General features: G+C 56.9%; 1 protein-coding gene across 1 annotated transcript in view; it reads right to left on the bottom strand.

The window, feature by feature from the left end:
• Positions 1 to 4,264: 4,264 nt before the first annotated feature.
• HMCN2 (hemicentin 2) overlaps positions 4,265 to 17,229 on the bottom strand; it is a 170,188-nt gene continuing 157,223 nt past the window's right edge. The window contains exons 86-97 of the mRNA XM_025360526.1: positions 15,336 to 15,485; positions 13,520 to 13,657; positions 13,303 to 13,424; positions 12,311 to 12,548; positions 10,882 to 10,944; positions 10,640 to 10,762; positions 9,772 to 9,906; positions 8,575 to 8,703; positions 7,741 to 8,061; positions 6,872 to 6,991; positions 5,807 to 5,933; positions 4,265 to 5,014 (exon numbers count right to left, since the gene is read on the bottom strand). Coding sequence (XP_025216311.1) covers positions 4,669 to 5,014; positions 5,807 to 5,933; positions 6,872 to 6,991; positions 7,741 to 8,061; positions 8,575 to 8,703; positions 9,772 to 9,906; positions 10,640 to 10,762; positions 10,882 to 10,944; positions 12,311 to 12,548; positions 13,303 to 13,424; positions 13,520 to 13,657; positions 15,336 to 15,485 — 2,012 coding nt within the window. The 3' untranslated portion in view covers positions 4,265 to 4,668. The remainder of the gene's footprint in view (positions 5,015 to 5,806; positions 5,934 to 6,871; positions 6,992 to 7,740; positions 8,062 to 8,574; positions 8,704 to 9,771; positions 9,907 to 10,639; positions 10,763 to 10,881; positions 10,945 to 12,310; positions 12,549 to 13,302; positions 13,425 to 13,519; positions 13,658 to 15,335; positions 15,486 to 17,229) is intronic.

The following is a 17,229-nucleotide window of genomic DNA, read 5'->3' on the forward strand; positions in this document are numbered from 1 at the left end:
CAAACACCCTTCTTGGATGGAAAATACTCTCTGGCTTTGGCTGCAGCTTGCTTGGGAGGGGCCTCCTCTGCTCGGGAACCATCCTTTCGGGGGGCGGGGAAGAAGTGCAACTGCACTCCAGTCTGGGCGACAGAGTGAGACTCTGTCTCAAACACACACACACACACACACCCCTCGAGTCTATAAGACACTGGACAGAGACTTAACAAGTAGTAGTTTTACAAACATGGAAAGCCTGGGTTAGACTGGGAGCGGCCTGCAGGAGACAGCAGGGGTGAGAGAGGAGTGGCACCTCCCCTCTGTGGGTCTCCACCTCTGCATTGCCTCCACAAAGTCCCCAGCTCCATAAAAAATTAACAGCCTAGCGAAGAGCAGCGCTCCAATTCTGACCCATTGACCCCTGGAGTTGCACAAAGAGAGGCATTCGGCCCAAGGAAGGCCCTCGCAGGTGGACCTTGGGCGAATAGGGTACAGGAGGGCCTAGGAAGCCTCTCCCCCACTTCTTCCTGCCTCCTCTAATCTTTCCAACCAGCCTGGACTTCCACCATCAGTGATTTCTGTGGTTTAAACCAGAGATCAGCAAACTCTGGTCTGAACTTGATTTTGTAAAGCCTGCGTGCAAACTAAGCATGGCTTTTACATTTGTAAATGGTTGAGAAACATCAAAAGAAGAAGAATATTTCATGGCACATGAAAATGATAATAAATTTGAAATGTAAGTGTCCACAAATAAAGTTTTATTGGAACACAGCCGTGCCCATCTGTTCATGGGTTCTCCAGGCTGCTTTTGCGCTGCAATGGTAAAGGTAAGTCATTTTGACAGAACTTGAATGTCCCGCAAAGCAGAGAGTAACTACTCTCTGGTCCTAACAGAAAAACTTTGCAGACTGGTTTAAAGGAAACCCGCAGGAAGAAGCGCCCTGGAGAAGGTTCTGTTGGGGCTGTTAGTTGGGAATCAAGAGTCCCAGTTTGGCTATTAACCAGTTACACCTCAGGCAACTGACTGGATCATGTTCCCTCCCTGTACCCCCCTTTCTCCATCTGTAAAATGGACACAGCGATTTCTTCTCTGCGTACCCAGAACAGCTCGGTTTAGACAGCCTGATTGTCATTCATCTCTAGAAGGAAATAACTCAGACGACTTTCCTCATTGCCTGGATGAGAGGGAGGGGACACTTAGGGGGAGCTGACCATGTCACACTGAGTAGGAGGAATAGGGAGAGAGGAACTCTTTTCTGCAGAACCATATGCAAAAGACAACCTCTGTCCCAGAGGCTGTGTCGGGGCAGCTGGCAACAAAGAGGCCACCCAGGCGGGGGGCTGCAACCAGCCCAGGGAGAAGGCAGGAACAGGAGGAGAAGGAGGAGCAGCACCGTGGGCTTCTGCCAAACCCCGTTTCACCTGCACCCCTCCCAAGACGCAGCACACTGGACACAGGCCAACACGCAGATATGCATTGACTTTTGAAAAAACCATTTTCGTTAAGAGATGGGGTCTTGCTCTCTCACCTAGGCTGGAGCGCAGTGGCCAAATCACAGCTCACTGTAGCCCCAAACTCCTGGGCTCAAGGATCTTCCCTCCTCAGCTTCCCAGGTAGCTGGGACTACAGGCGTGCACGACCACACCTAGCTATACATTTACTCTTGTCTCTCCCTAGCTCACTCATCAAAGCCAAAGTCTCTATGGTGGCCCAAAGACCCCACAGGATCCACCCCACCCCCTCGACCTTTCTCTCTTCCCTTTCTCCCACCTCATTCATCTCCAGCCTCTCCAACCTCCTGGCTGGACCCTCCTGACTGAGGGCCCTGACACCTGCTGTCCCCTCTTCCGGAACACCCCTCCCCTATATTGCGATGGCCATGTAACCTTCTCCTTCACCTTCTTCAGGTCTCTTCTCAGGTGCCACCTGCTCAGTGAGGCCTGCCCTGACCTCCTTTTAAAAACTACCCCAGGGTCTGGGCACAGTGGCTCACATCTGTAATTCCAGCACTTTGGGAGGCCAAGGCGAGGGAGTCTCTTGAGGTCAGGAGTTTGAGATCAGCCTGGCCAACATGGTGAAACCCCGTCTCTACTGAAAATACAAAAATTAGGCCAGGCACGGTGGCTCATGCATGTAATCCCAGCACTTTGGGAGGCCGAGGCAGGCAAATCACCTGAGGTCGGGGGTCGGGAGTCTGAGACCAACATGGAGAAACCCCGTTTCTCTCTTTTTTTTTTTTTTTTGAGACGGAGTCTCGCTCTGTCACCTAGGCTGGAGTGCAGTGGTACAATCTCGGCTCACTGCAAACTGCACCTCCCAGGTTCACGCCATTCTCCTGCCTCAGCCTCCCGAGTAGCTGGGACTACAGGTGCCCGCCACCATGACCAGCTAATTTTTTAAATATTTTTTTAGTAGAGACGGGGTTTCACCGTGTTAGCCAGGATGGTCTCCATATCCTGACCTCATGATCTGCCCGCCTCGGCCTCCCAAAGTGCTGGGATTACAGGTATAAGCCACCACGCCCAGCCCGAGAAATCCTGTTTCTACTAAAAATACAAAATTAGCCGGGTGTGGTGGCGCATGCCTGTAATACCAGCTACTCGGGAGGCTGAGGCAGGAGAATCACTTGAACCCGGGAGGCAGAGGTTGCGGTGAGCTGAGACCATGCCATTGCACTCCAGCCTAGGCAACAAGAGCAAAACTCCATCTCAAAACTAAAAAAAGACTACTTAGGGATTGTTGCACTAAACTTCCGCCCATCCATTCATCTAACAAAGGCCCTTCCTGTGGATGAATTACATGAATTATTAAGCCCAGGACCTAGAAACAGCCCTTGCCTTCAATAATCTGTCCTCCAGAGGGGGAGATGCTATCAGGAAAAAGATAGCTTGGAACAGGACTCAAGTGAAACCCAGGGGCGAGCTGCGAAGGATACAAGATAATAGCTAAGCCATAAAGCCCGCTGTAGGAGTCTATGACTGGAAAGCAACAAGAGTTAGCTGATAAAAATAGGCTAGAGTAAGCCGGGTGCAGTGGTACACGCCTGTAATCCCAGCACTTTGGGAGGCTGAGGTGCGATGATCCTTTGAGCCCAGGAGTTCCAGACCAGACTGAACAACATAATGAAACCTCATCTCTACAAAACATTTAAAAAAATAAGGCAGGGCATGGTGGCTCATGCCTGTAATCCCAGCACTTTGGGAGGTCAAGGCGGGCAAATCACCTGAGGTCAGGAGTTTGAGACCAGCCTCACCAACATGGAGAAACCTTGTCTCTACTGAAAATACAAAATTAGCTGAGCATGGTGGCAGGTGCCTGTAATCCCAGCTACTCAGGAGGCCGAGGCAGAAGAATCACTTGAACCCAGGAGGCGGAGGTTGTGGTGCGCCGAGATCTCACCATTGCACTCCAGCCTGGGCAACAAAAGCGAAACCCCATCTCAAAAAAAAAAAAAAAAAAAAAAATTAGTCAGGTGTGGTGGTGCATGCCTGTGGCCCCAGCTACTCAGGAGGTTAAGGTGGGAGGATTGCTTGAGCCCAGGAGGCAGAGATTGAGGTGAGCAGAGATTACACCACTGCACTCCAGCCTGGGTGACAGAGCGAGATCCTATCTCAAAATAATGATCATATCACATTGGGATTTTCCTAAGGGAGTAGATTTTAGGTGTTCTTGCCACAAAAATAAGTATATACGAGATGACGGGTATGTTTTAATTTTATTTTTTTCAAGCCCACCCAAAATCCCTAATGGCTATGTTAATTGGTTTGACTATAGTAACCATTTCATTATGCATATCAAAGCGTCATGTTGTATGCCTTACCCATATACAAAACATGAAGAATTAATATAAAGGCTAGGCATGGTATCATGTGCCTGTAGTTTCAGCTGCTCTGGAGGCTGAGGCAGGAGGATGGCAAGGCCAGGAGGTCGAGGCTGCAGTGAGCCACGATCATGTCATTTGCAACTCCAGCTTGGGCGATGGGACAAGACCCTGCCTCTAAAAAGTAAGATTTTTTTTGCCACCGGCTATTGCGGTCTATGCAACACATTTACTCCTCATTTAATTGCCCCCACAGCCCTGTGGGGGAAGGGAGGGCCCTATTGCAATATTTTATGGATTAGGAAACTGAGGCCAGGAGGTGCCTGAGGCAACCCTACTCCTAAGGAGAGGAGGCTGGTGAACTCAAACTTCAGTGCTCCTGGATCAGAACAGAAGGCGTGGTCTCCTTCCCAGTCAAAACCCTTCCCTACAAAGCAAAATAATTAGACAAAGAAACCAAGTCAGTTAAAAAAGCAATCTTTTTATATTGCAACAGGGTTCAGAATGACACCGCCAGATAGCTGCTGCCACCCCCAACGCGGAGTCTGCCTCCTCCCCCGGGCGTCCAGGTGCCCTGTGTCCCTGTCCCGCTCCCACTGAGGGGCGGATCAGACCTGGAGGCTTCCCCGGGCCCTGCCTGCGGGCCTGACCACCCAAGGACCGCCCCGGACGCCTCCCTCTGTGAGCTCAGGTCCTCGCTGTCGGGGGTCAAGGCTGCGCGCAGGGTCGTGTTGACCCAAGGTCTCGCTGACGCACGGGGCGAGAGACGATGACGCTCCGCTTGCCACAGCAGGTGGCGTGGACCAAGCTCCTCCTCGCCCCCTTCCTCGGGGGTCACACCGGGGCAGCCGCCAATGCCCTCTCCCGTTTAGTAGGGGTAGGGGGACACGGCGATGAGCAGGACGAAGACGCTTTGGTGGCGTGGCGCCGCAGCGCGCACCGTGAGCCGGTAGAGGCCAGAGCGGGTGAGCGCGCGACGGGTGTAGACCGCGCCGAGGCCCGCGCGCAGCGGGCGCAGCGCGAAGGGGCTGCGCGGGTCTGGCTCCAGCACGCTGAGTTCGGTGCGGTTGGCTGGGACACCGGCCTCGGAGAAGGCGGCGAGGCGGGCCACGACGTGGTGGGCGCGAACGCCCAGGGGCAGCGGCAGCAGCCGGTACTGCAGCGTGGAGGGGCCGCCGGTGCCGCAGTCCTGCGAGCAGCGCCGGAAGCACGTCCTGCGGGCGGCACAGACAGACACACGGACAGGCGGACTCGGGGGTGGGTCCGAGCGTGGCCCGGCTGCGTCATCAGACCTCCCTGCCAGCCCCTGCAGTTCCGCCCACGCGCTGCCCATCCTTCTCCGGCAGAGCCCCACACGCCTTCTCTGCGGGCATCCCCGCTAGCCCGTTTTAGAGATCAACAAACTGAGGCCCAGAGAAGCCAGAGGCGCGCCCTTTCAGGGTCTCTCCAGCGAACTTTCCAGGTCCATGCCCCAGGGAAGCCCAGCAGACACAGGGGAACTGATGTGTTCCTGGGCCGAGTCACCCAGTCTGGATTTGCCCTGCCAGGGTGGGATTAGAGGTGGAGACTGAGTTTAGCCTTGCCCGGGGCATCCGCTTCCAACCCCAGCCTAGGTTTCTAGTTGTAAGGCCCGGGGCAGGTCACCCACCGCGAGAAACCTTTCCAGGGCAGTGCTGTCACCCCTAAGGTCCCCATGTCTCCATGCGTCGTGATAAGTGTCCATGGCCGCTGTGAGTGGCGTGGAGGAGATGGGTTTGGTGCTCGCGTGTCTGAGTTTTGTCCTGGGGTTGTGAGTCTGCATGGTGTTCCTGTGTCTGGGGTTTGGTGTGTGTGCTCCTGTGTCCCCGTTCTCTCCCACTCTGGCCTCTCCCTGTCCCCAGGGCTCCCTGCGCTCCTGCCTGTATCACTTGTGTGGGGAGTGACAGTGACAGGGCCAGCCTGAACCTGGAGTGACTGAAAAATGTGCTTTTCCTGAGGGCACAAGGCCCTGCCAACTCAGCCCTTACCCAGGGCTGGGGCCCTGCCGGTAGGTGGCAGGACAGGGTGTGTCCACACACTGGTAGCTGCCGCGGGTGTTGAAGCACATCTGGCCGGGTCCACACTCGATGTCCTCCTCTTCGCACTCGTTGATATCTGGATGGGGGAGGTTGGTGAAGTGGGGGAGGGAGATGAAAAGATGGAGCAAAGGAGAGGGGGGAGTGTGTGGGGAGAAGTACCTTTGGGGGACCAGTGAGGTGAGCAGCCCTTCTCCCTTTGTCCCCAATCAGTCTGACCCGTGACCACCCAACCTGGAGGCCCCCAGCACCTTCTCATCTCCCCGGGGGCTGGGGCTTTCCAGGGTGTGTAGGTGGGCACCATGGGGGCCTCCTGAGCAAGTGCTGGGTGGGAGGGCCTGGGAGAGATAGGGCTTTCCCTGGGTGGCTGCTTTGCCCGAAGACCTTGAGTGCCCACTGCCCACGGGCAGAGCCCCTGATCCTGTCTGCCTCAGTGGAACCCCCACCCTTCTCAGAGGATGTTCGGTGACCTCCATGACAGCGTGAGGGACGGAGACAGGCAGGGCAGGCATGGTTCCTGTTCTCTTGGAGGAAGCAGCATGACTGGCCCCAGCCCCGTTTGTGCACACCAGGGAAATTGTGCACACCAGGGAAACTGTGCCCGGTTTAGGGGTTAGAGGCCCTGACTCTACCAGTAGCAGCAGCTGTGCGGCTCTGTGCTCAGCCTCCACAGCTCTCATCCCAGCTATTTGAGGGGGACTGTGTTAGCCCCATTTAACCAGGAGGCTCAGAGAGGTGAAGTGAGTTTCCTAGGGACACACAGCAGAGTTGGGATTGGTTTGCTTTCAGAGCCTGCCCGAGTAATCTCAGAGCTTCTGTCCGGAGCATGGGCCCTGGCATGGCTGTGAGAGCCTGGGGTGTTCATGGAACCCTCTGAGCCTGCCTCCCCGCCCCACCCTCACAGGATAGTTGTGAAGGGGCTGGAGTGAAAGGAGTGGGTGAGATGCCACATATCCCATCCCACGCTGCCTGCCCTAGCCCCATGGGTGTCTGGGTGGCAGCCTGAGCCCGGCTCACCCTGGCAGTTCTTCCCACTGGGGAGCAGGCGGTAGCCGGCGGGGCACAGGCACTGGTAGCTGCCCAAGTTGTTGCGGCAGGCGTGCTGACACAGGTTCCTCACCCGGCACTCGTCGAGGTCTGACCCAGGCATGGGGGTGGGGCAGGTGGGGGACAGGGGCAGAGAGACGCACTGAACCACAGACGCTGACATGGCCACACACCTGCCCACTGGGCTCTGGAGGTGCCCTGCTCCTTCTCCCTGTCCTGCCCCTCCCAGCCCGGGTTCAGGGGCTGGGGGAGTCCCTGGGCTTGGTGAGAGGGAGGATCCCCACCTTACCTACCCCATGCTCTCCAAGGCATAGAGGGAGCAGGCAGCGCCGCCCCACAGACCCCTCCATCCAGGCAGGAATGCCAAGGCGTCAGCCCAGGGGCAGGCCACCTCCTCTTTGTCCCTCTCTGCAGGGTCCAGGGGCCATCCCCCACCTCGTCCCCTCTACTCAGCAGTCCCTTGTCACATTCTCATGTCTACCTGGAACATTCTCCTTCACCCCTGAAAAACCCCCTGTCTGACGGCTTTCCCTCTGAGTGCTAACAGGAGTGTTTCTCAAAGAGGGTTCCCAGGACCACTTGCCTAGGATGCCCTTCTTCTGGGCAAAGTGTCCTGAAGTCAAAAATAGTCCACTCCCATCTTGGAAGCCCCCTGCCCAGTAGCACAGCCAAGGCTCTGAGACACCCTGCATCAGAGAAGCCACCATCCCACACCACCCACCCCACTTGCCTGGAAGGTCTGGGTTTCTGGACTCCATGGGTGGCACCTGCACACCCACCCCAGGGGCCCAAGAGCCCATAATGGCAGTGTCCCGTGGATGGTCAGGGCCTGGCCTTACCTGTGCAGACTCCGTTCTGCCTGATGAAACCAGGAGGGCACCAGGCCCGGCCCACACTGCTCAGGGCCACGGGACCCGGCCGGAGAGAGACCCAGGCGTGGTAGGAGCCACCAGGGATCGAGGCCCGGGGCCGCAGCCAGGGCACTAGAGGGCCTCGGTGGCTGACAGCGGTCACATTTTGTCCATTCCGCTCCAGTGAGGTGCAGGCCTTGCCGTCGCGAAGGAGGGTCTGGCCCGGGGGGCACAGGCAGCGGTAGCTGCCCTGGAGGTTGTGGCACTGGTAGGCGCAGGCCTTGGGTAGCTGCAGGCACTCATTGACATCTGTAGAGGGGCGGGGTCAGGCGTGTGCACAGGTGGCCCAGGGTCCCCTGCAGCCTGCAGCCATTGCCTGGCCCTGCCTTCTCTTGCTGGCACTCCCTAGAATCCCACCACTCCCACGCTGCGTGCGGGCCACACTGCATCCCCCTCTCCGGGACCAGCCCCAGCCTCCAATCTGATTCCACCTACAGCTCCCAGAGGCCCAGCCTCCCCAGCTCTCAGCATCATCCCAGGCTCCAGCTCCCCCTCAGCCCTTCGGCGCCCCAGTTAGATCCATTCCCTCTCCTAAGCCTCTCTGAGATACACCCACTTGCTTCCACAGTCCTCCCCCTCCTGAAATTCCCCGGAAGATGACCCCATAGAATCAGGCTGAGGTTTTGGTGCACAGGCAGGCACACAGTGAGGCGATGTGTCGGTGCTGTTTGGTTATTCTCAGGACTCACCAGCACTGGTGCCTTAGGCACCCTCAGTCCCTGAGCTGGGGGTGCCGGCCAGAGGGTGGGTCTCTCCCCGTACCTAGGCAGGGCAGGCTGGGGCCCTGCATCCGGTAGCCCCTGGGGCAGCTGCAGCGGTGACCGCCTGGGGTGTTCTCGCAGAGCTGGTTGTAGTGACAGTCGTCCAACCCCTCCAGGCATTCGTCCACATCTGGGAGGCAGGGGCATGGTCAGGGGGCGAGGTCTAGCCCAGAGCCCCTCCCCCAAGGGACAGACCATACCCCTCTATATCTGGGCCTCCTCCCTGTCCCCTTCTCCAGTTTCAGTGCCACCAGGTTGCATGGCAGCCCTTGCAGCACCTCCCCCAGTTATACCAGGTTGGAGGTCAACAGGGTTCCAGGTCCCAAAGAAAGGAAGGGGCTGAAAGGGTGGGCTTTGCGGGCAGAGTCCTGGGTTCCGCTGAGCTCTGCCATACTCTAGCCCTTGGGTAAGGAACTCTCTCTCTCTCTGAGCCTCAGTTTCCTCATCCATAAAGCGGGTAGAGATGTGACCTCTTCATGGGGTCATGGTGAGGAGGGGAGCCTGGTATGTGGGAAGAGCTAAGAAAGTGGTGAGAAAGGAGGAAAGGCGGCAGGAAAGGCAGCAGGCAGGAGAGCCCAGTGAGTTGTCGGGCAGTCTAGGGGCCCTGGAGACCACAGAGGTGTGACAGCTGCTTCTCTTGAGTCAGGCTCCACCGTGCTTCCCTCCTCACCAGACAGTCTCTCAGAGGAGCCGGGTGGACCCACGGTCCTGCAGCCATAGAGTTAGAACAGGAAGGACCATTGAGGTCACCTGTCCAGGGGTGGCACCTAGGTTTTGTCTCGAAGGCTGACTGCACCTTCTCCATGGTGGCTGCAGGGGCTGCTGGCTCAAGAAGGATTCAGAGGTGGTCTCTAGCTGGCCCTGGATTCATGCGGGGAACAGAACGGACGGCAGCAGAGGGAGGGCGTGTTTGCCATCCCTGACCCGGCTGCCTCTTTATCAAGCAGACAAGACACTGAGGTCCAGAAAGAAAACACCCCTGTCAAAGAAGGTGCCAGCTGCCAGGAGCCAGGGGAGGGCTCAGACCTCCAGCGCCCGGCTCAGGCTTCATCCCCAGCCTTGCTGTGCTCCTTCTGTCAAGAGTCCCGGTCTTCCTGGAAGCCCAGAGCCCAGTGACACACAGTCCCCTATCAGCTGATCCCTGGCAACCTCTGGGTTTCCAGGAGTATGGACAGGCCGCACACTGTGTCCCCATCACCTTCACAGCTGGCTCCGTCAGCAGCCACCCGGAAGCCAGGCCCACAGTCGGGGAGGCAGTGGTAGGACCCGAGCAGGTTCACACAGCGCTGTCCCTCTCGGCAGAGGCGAGCATCCCCCGCACACTCATCCACATCTGGGGGCAGATCAGGGCAGACGGCTGTGTGAACACGATCCCCAGGCCTGCCTCGCCACCTGACCCTGGCCCAGCCTATCCACAGAGGCTTCGTCTGCAGGCCCAGGAGCCACTGGCAGGAAGGGCCCCACCCCTTCTGCTAGCTCTTTCCATTGTCCTGCTCCCTACCCCAAAACACAGGGCCCACTCCAAGGGACCCGAGTGCTTGGGCCTGCAGCTTCTAATGAAAGGCTGCAGACAACGTCCCCTTGGGCACCTGGCTTGGAGCCCAGTGGAGACTTGCCGGCACCAGACCCTCCTGGTGGGAGTGCAGAGATACAGATTGGGGGTCAGCATCAGCACCGCCACCCAAGGTCAGATTTGTCATCCAGCAACATTGCTGAGGAGTACGACTCACTTGCCAGTCTCAGTCAATTGGAAATGATGCTGAGTGTTGGGAAAGCTTCCGAGGCCTGTTCAGGTTCAGAAGGCCGTGAGCATGTGATAACCGCCCCTATGTCTCTTGGGCTGCCCATCACCCCCTGAAACCTGGGCCTCACTCGTCTGCAGCTCCTATAGCAGGAAGGAGCCTGGTGGGGACATGGCATTGGGACCTCCAGGCTGACATCAAATGCCCTCAAGAATAGGCCATCCCTGCAGGTCTGTGTCCCCAGCCAGAATCCTGGCTCTGGGGACCCTTCCACACACCTGGGTCATGTCTGAGGAGGACCTCTCCTCCCAGGGGCTCCCTCACCTCTGCAGTTCCTGTCATCCCAGGCCAGGGCGAAGCCAGCCGGGCAGGCACAGGAGAAGCGGCCGGGTGCGTTAAGGCAGGTGTGGGAGCAGGGGCTGGGGCCTCCTGAGCACTCGTCCCTGTCTGGGGCAGGAAAGGATCTGGTGGTCTCTGCTCCCAGCCTCCTGCCAGCTGGCTAGGAGAGGCCATCCATCCCAGGCTGAGAGGCCTCCCACGTCCATGCCAGGGTGGGGGGCTCTCACCCACACAAAATGCTCCTTGGGAGTCCAGCTCAAAGCCCTCGGGGCAGCCAACCTCATTCTCCTCTGCAAGACAAAGAGGATAGACTCTAAGGACATGAGGGTGTCCTCTCCCAGGGCTGCCCTGGCTGTAACCCAGGCTCGCAGCTCCCCACCCGCCAGCTTAGCCAGGCAAAGCCAAGACAGTGCCAGAGAGTCAGTGAGCCCATTTCCTGCCCAGGCCTGTTGGAGGTGATGACTGCAGGGCACACCCAGTCAAGGAAATGTGTCCTGAGGGGCTCCCAGTGGGGCTGGGCAGTGAGTCAGGCAGCCCCAGGAAAACCATTAAAATAAAACACAGGAGGTCAACACGTGCAGAACGGCTCTCCTGAGACCACAGCAGCAATGCACAGAGAGCATGCGGAGGGGCAGAGGACAGCGTCGCACGGGCAGCAAAACCAAAGGCAGGGGAGGGGTGAGCTGGGTTCTGGAGGCGGGAAGGACACAAGACAGTCTAAATCAGCGGTGTCCTATCTTTCGGCTTCTGTGGGCCATGCTGGAAGAAGGATTGTCTTGGGCCGTACATAAAATATACCAGCACTAAGGATAGCTGATGAGCTAAAAAAAATTGCAAAAAATCTCATAATGTTTTAAGAAAGTTTACGAATTTGTGTTGGGGCACATTCAAACCTGTTCCGGGTGTCATGCGGCCTGTGGGCCACAGGTTGGACAAGCTTGGTCCAAATAATTGTAGGGACAGCCACCCTTGATGAGGCGGTGCCAGGCTAGGATTTGAGAGACAACATCTGTACAGTGACACCCTGCAAGGCAGGTGATGTCATGCCTGCTGTGCAGATGGGAACACTGAAGGTCAGAGGGGACCAGGACATTGCCTCTAAGGTCCCACAGCCAGAAAGTGGTGCACTTGGGATTTGAACTGGGGTCTGCCTGACCTCAAAGCAGTGCTCTTATCACTGTCTCTCATTCAATGTTCAAAACACTTTGGAACCTCAAGTGATGTGAACGTGTGTATCTTTAGCATTCACTGGGTAAGAATAGAAAGCATGTTTCTGTGGGTCTCCAGGGTTCCAACAGTGGCTCCTGCCTCCCTGGGTGGGGCCTCGGTGCAGGTGCCCATGGGAGAAGAGGGCGGGGTGACTCAATTCCTGAACATCAGCCTGGGGTGGTTGGACCTTCACCTTGGGGCCTGGGGAAAGGATCCAGAGGTTGAAGCAGCGGTGGCTTAGAGAACTGTGTCCCTGTGAGGAGGGTGGGTGGATGGATGGGAGTGGGGACAGGCCAGGTGAGCAGGCCAGGTGAGCAGGCCGTCTCAGTCTGAAGTCTCTGGCCCATGGTGCAGGGGTGGCAGGGGTGGACTCCAGCCATGTGCATTTGGGCCCCTGGCAGGTTTTAGCGGGGGCAGTGGGGGTGAGACAAAGCAGGGGGGCCTCACCCGCCTGCAGGGCTGTAGTGAGCTGGAAGCGCAGAGCCTCGGCCTGTGGGTCAAAGGCCGAGCTGATAGCTGAGGCCCGCAGGTGCTGCACCAGCTGGGGCTGGGGGCCCCGGGCTGCGTTGTACTGGATGCTGTGGTTGCAGCGCAGGAACGAGGGGAGGCTGCCCTGGAAGAAGTGCTGTGTGGAGTCCACAAACAGCTGGCCAGGCCCTGTTTGCACATAGCGCTCCTCAAAGTCCTGCAAGATGAAGAGGAGGGGAGGAGGAGGAGGGGTGGGGGAGAGGGAGAAAGGGGTCAAGGTTGGAAGGGGAGGAGGAAAATGCTGAGATTTCAACTCCCAAGCAGCCTGAGACCTTCACCTCAACTCAGGGGCTTGGGGAGGCTTGGGAGGAGACGGGGTGAGCCTTGGGAGGAGACGGGGTGAGCCTTTGGAGGAGACGGGGTGAGCCATGGAAGGAGACGGGGTGAGCCTTGGGAACAGACGGGGTGAGCCTTGGGAGGACATGGGGTGAGCCATGGGAGGAGACGGGGTGAGCCTTGGGAGGAGACAGGGTGAGCCTTGGGAGGAGACGGGGTGAGCCATGGAAGGAGACGGGGTGAGCCTTGGGAGGACATGGGGTGAGCCATGGGAGGAGATGGGGTGAGCCATGGGAGGAGATGGGGTGAGCCTTGGGAGGAGACAGGGTGAGCCTCCCAGAGCCTCTTCTAACCAGCTGGGCTGCTCTGGGCAGCTCACCTGTCTTCAGGACTCTTGCTTTTGAACAAGAATAGTCTGATTTGGAGTCGCAGGGCTCAGAGCATCCCCTCAAGGGCTCAAACTTGAGCCTATAACAACTGCTCATCCTACCCTAAGTCCAAGGCCAGACTGTGACCCAGCCCTGCAGCAGTGTCAGGAGGGAGAGTAGGCCTGGCTGCTCAGGGGTGGTTGACAGCAGGGCGCCTCTGTCTCTCTCACCCACCCTGTCTGCACACCCCAGGGCCTGACCCCTGACCTGCACTTGAAGATCTGCGTCAGCCAGGCTCTCGGGGACAACGCCATTGACTACCACGTCGAGGAGCAGGAGGCCATCGGGATCCAGGCCCCGGGCCACCTGGGTCATCGTGAGCAGCTCCCCTGCAATCCATCCCCACCCAGCCCAGAGTCACTACAGGAGGTCCTGGGCGCAGGCTTCAGTCCTACCTGGCCCACCTAGGGGAAGCCCTGCTTACCTGTAGCAAACTCCACGTGTGACTCCTGCCGGAACCTGCCCCCGGTCAGGGAGTGGCCATTCAGGGCTTCCCCACTCTCTCTGGCCAGGGCCCAGTAGATGGGGGCGATGGTGACCAGGAGTACCCGCATCAGAGGTCCTGGGTGGGGCAGGGCATGGAGGCCAGGTTAGAGCTGATCCTCAGGGCAGCCACTCTCCCGCTCAAGGTCCCATCATGGCTCCCCACTGCCCCCAGGAGAGCTTAGCCCCTTCCTTTGCTGCCTTGTGACTGCCATGCCAATTATTTAACCAGAATCCGGGACTGGTGGAGGCCAATAATCTACTTCCTGGAGTAAGTGTGAAATTAATAAATGTATACAAGGAAATGCTTAGCAACATAGCGAGACTCTGTCTCTACAAAAAATAAAAATATTAAGAACATTAGCCAGGTGTGGTGGCATACGCCTATAGTCCCAGCTGCTGGGGAGGCTGAGGTAGGAGGATCGCTTGAGCCTGGGAGGTTGAGGCTGCAGTGAGCTGTGACTGTACCACTGCACTCCAGCCTAGGCAACATAGCGAGAAGCAGTCTCAAAAAGAAAAAAAAGAAGAAATAAATGCATGTACCTTGCTGATATTTAACTCAGTTCAACAAATACCGATTGAGGGCCCCTGGGTCACCACGGGGCCAGGGACTCCACGGACTGTCATGACATATTTGCTGAGTTGAAGTCAACCAACTATTCTAACTTGCAGATCCCTTCTGGACAAGCCCAGGTTTGTTCCAAACCATTTGAAAAAAGAACCAAAAAATGGCCCTGGACGTGGATTCTCAGATCTTCTTCATGTGATGCCCTGCCCTCCACATAGAGCCAGGCGGGGCCATGGACTGGGCAAGGGGAACACATCCACTCCCCACTTGCTTGGGGTCAGGGACGGTGCCAGCTTTGCAAGGTTCGCATGAGCCGGCCAGGCCCCTGTGCATGGGCACCACCTTCTCAGCCTCTCTGTGCGCCTGTTTCATGCAACAGAGCCTGGCCGGCGGGCTTGGGGCCAGATGCTTCTCCAGGCCTCGCACTCCTGCAGCTGGAATAAGCCGCCATGTCTGGGCAGTGTCTCACTTCACCTGCTGTCTGTTGACAGCCAGCTCAGAGTGACTTCCCCAGCAAAATCCCCTGACCCCACACTGCAGGACCATGGCCAAGGGCAGCTTCAGAAGAGCTGCTTCTAGTGAAGACCCCATGAGCACTGCCCCTCCTAGACCCCCACAAGGGACCAGGGATTCCTTGGGAAGGGAGAGACAGTGACGTCCGCTGTCACAAGCTCTGCAAGTCTCTCAGAGCATTCATCGCTCAGACATCGTACATGAGAGCTCTGTGTGCAGGTGACTCTTCTTAGTCCTCTAGGTTTTCTGGGCAATTCAGTTCTCCCTGTTTCCCGCTTCCCGTCACCTCCATGACTGGAGATCCCTCCACTTCCATCAACCCGGGCCTTAACTTAAATGGGGAAAAGCCTCAGGCAGCCATCGGTGGCTTGGGAAACCACAGTCTGAGCGCCCACACCCACAGAACACTGACCTTTTCACACACTCTGGGTCTAACTGTAAATGCAGTTACTTTGTTTTGGGGGGGCTGTGAGGGGGGACAGGAAGTTGCCTGCACCTGAGTCCACTTTGGCTTGCACCCAGCTTTGAGAGGTGGTCAGACATGCTCTGGTCATCAGGCCCTGAGCAAGTCTCAGGGTACAGGCTCTGCCCCCTCCTAGGTCCAGCATGTTCTGGAGGATCCTTGCTGGGCTGAGACAATGGCCCAGAGGCAGGCGATGCTCTGCCTCCCACTCACCCACGTTTGCTGGGACATGGTGGATGCTGCTGCGGATGCTGCTGACCCCGGAGCGCACCTCCTGCATCACGCTGGTGTTGAGTCTGGCCACACCAAATTTCCGGCCATTGATCACCCCAATCATGCTGCCCCAGCTCCCCTGGGGTTCCCCTGTAAGTGAAACCCCTGTAAGTGGAAAGAACGACAGTGCCACTGACTATCCACCCCCGAGGCCCACAGCACAAGCAGGCTGTCATTCCCGTTTCATGAAGGAGTTAATGGAGGCTTGGAGAGTTCACCTCCACTTGTCCAAGGACACACAGCTAGGGGGTCATGGACTCAACGGCCAGGGGATCTTGGTTCTAAAAGGGAAGGGAGGCTGTTAGGAGGAACTCTGGGCTGGGGTGTGGGGGGAGGCGCATGGAGCTGGCTTCTAATTCTGGCTCTACCATTCCTTGAAACCTGGCCGCGTCAGGCCCCTCAAGCCACACCTGAGTTGGTTCACCTGTAAAATGAGGAGGTGGGGCCACAAACTCACAGAAGACCTGTGGGTGTGTGGAATGCCAGGAGCCCACGATGGTGCGGCTGGCACACTGAAGGAGCCAGGGCACGGAGCCAGAGCCGGGTGCTGTCACCTGAACAGCCCCATTCCATCAGTGCTGCTGGCTCCGGCTGCCCTGCAGCTGGCCTGGCTGGGTGGGCTGGCTTCCTAGCGGCCGTCCGCCAGGCCGCCTGTGAGCAGATGCTCCTTAGTGCTAATCAAATGGATGGTGCAGGCACTGGGGGGTGCTTCCTCTGACTAATGGGCCAGCTGTCTTGTTTAGGCAGATGGCATTCCAGGGGGCGAGAGACAGAAGTTAGCCTGCCTCTCCACTCACCAGCTCTCAGGGGAAATTAACAACAAATTGCCCATGATCTGTCAAAAAATAACATAAAACACTCAAGTGCTAGGATCCTAAGTGGATGAATCAAGGGGCTGGTTAATTTGGGGTTCTAGGAAGCAGGGCCATTTCCTGCAGCCCATAGCGGGGGTTTGATGAGATTTGAAGCCCATATGGGATGTTTCTCATCAGTATCTGATGCTCTGGGGCCTATGGGAGGGACAGGAGAAGGGCCGTGAACCTATCCCTGGCCTTTTAATAGGGGGGTGAGGAAGGAATCGGGAGCTGCAGACAAGAAGTCTGGAGCGTGACCCGGGCAGCTTTGGAAGGGGACAGGAAATGGAACCCAGGCACAGCAAGCCACCGCCAGCTCTTTCAGACATGGAGTGACATAGCAGCCTCTTGTCTCCCTACAAGGCCAGGATTGGGACCTGCCAGGCTGAGGGGGAAGGAGAAAAAGTAGTCAGGAGGGAAAACATGTTTACAGTTAGAGGCTCCCAAACCCTGAACTCCCTTCACCCACCAATGCCCCTTAAGGAAATCGTCCCATAGAAATATTCAGGGCCACACACAAAGATGCACAGCACGGTGTGGTTTTGGGGAATGGAAAGTAGAAAAATAAACTACGTTGCTCATTTGACAAAGCCGACAGGAATGAAGATAAAAAACGTTCCCATGGAATGATATGAAGCCAATAAAAAAGCTGTGGACCGATGTGTATCATAATGGGATGTCTTCCAAGATAGAGGAAGTAAAAATGGCAGGTTATAGAGGTTGTAAATTTGACATTTGTAAAAAGAGAAGTGTATCTCTTATATCCAGAGAAAACAGTGTGGAAGAATGTATCTCCCCGAATAATTGCTTACGCTACTTTGGGTCATTGAATTATGGGAGAGAATGACCTTCTTCTTCATAGATTTCTACAGTATCCGGCCTTTCTACAAGTAACATATATAAAAGAAGAATACTTGTTTCTATTACAAAAATAAGGAGGCTGGGTTATGGGTCGAATGGTACCACCCCACCCAAAATTC

This window comes from Theropithecus gelada, chromosome 15, assembly GCF_003255815.1.
Source record: "Theropithecus gelada isolate Dixy chromosome 15, Tgel_1.0, whole genome shotgun sequence".
NCBI classification, from domain to species: domain Eukaryota; kingdom Metazoa; phylum Chordata; class Mammalia; order Primates; family Cercopithecidae; genus Theropithecus; species Theropithecus gelada.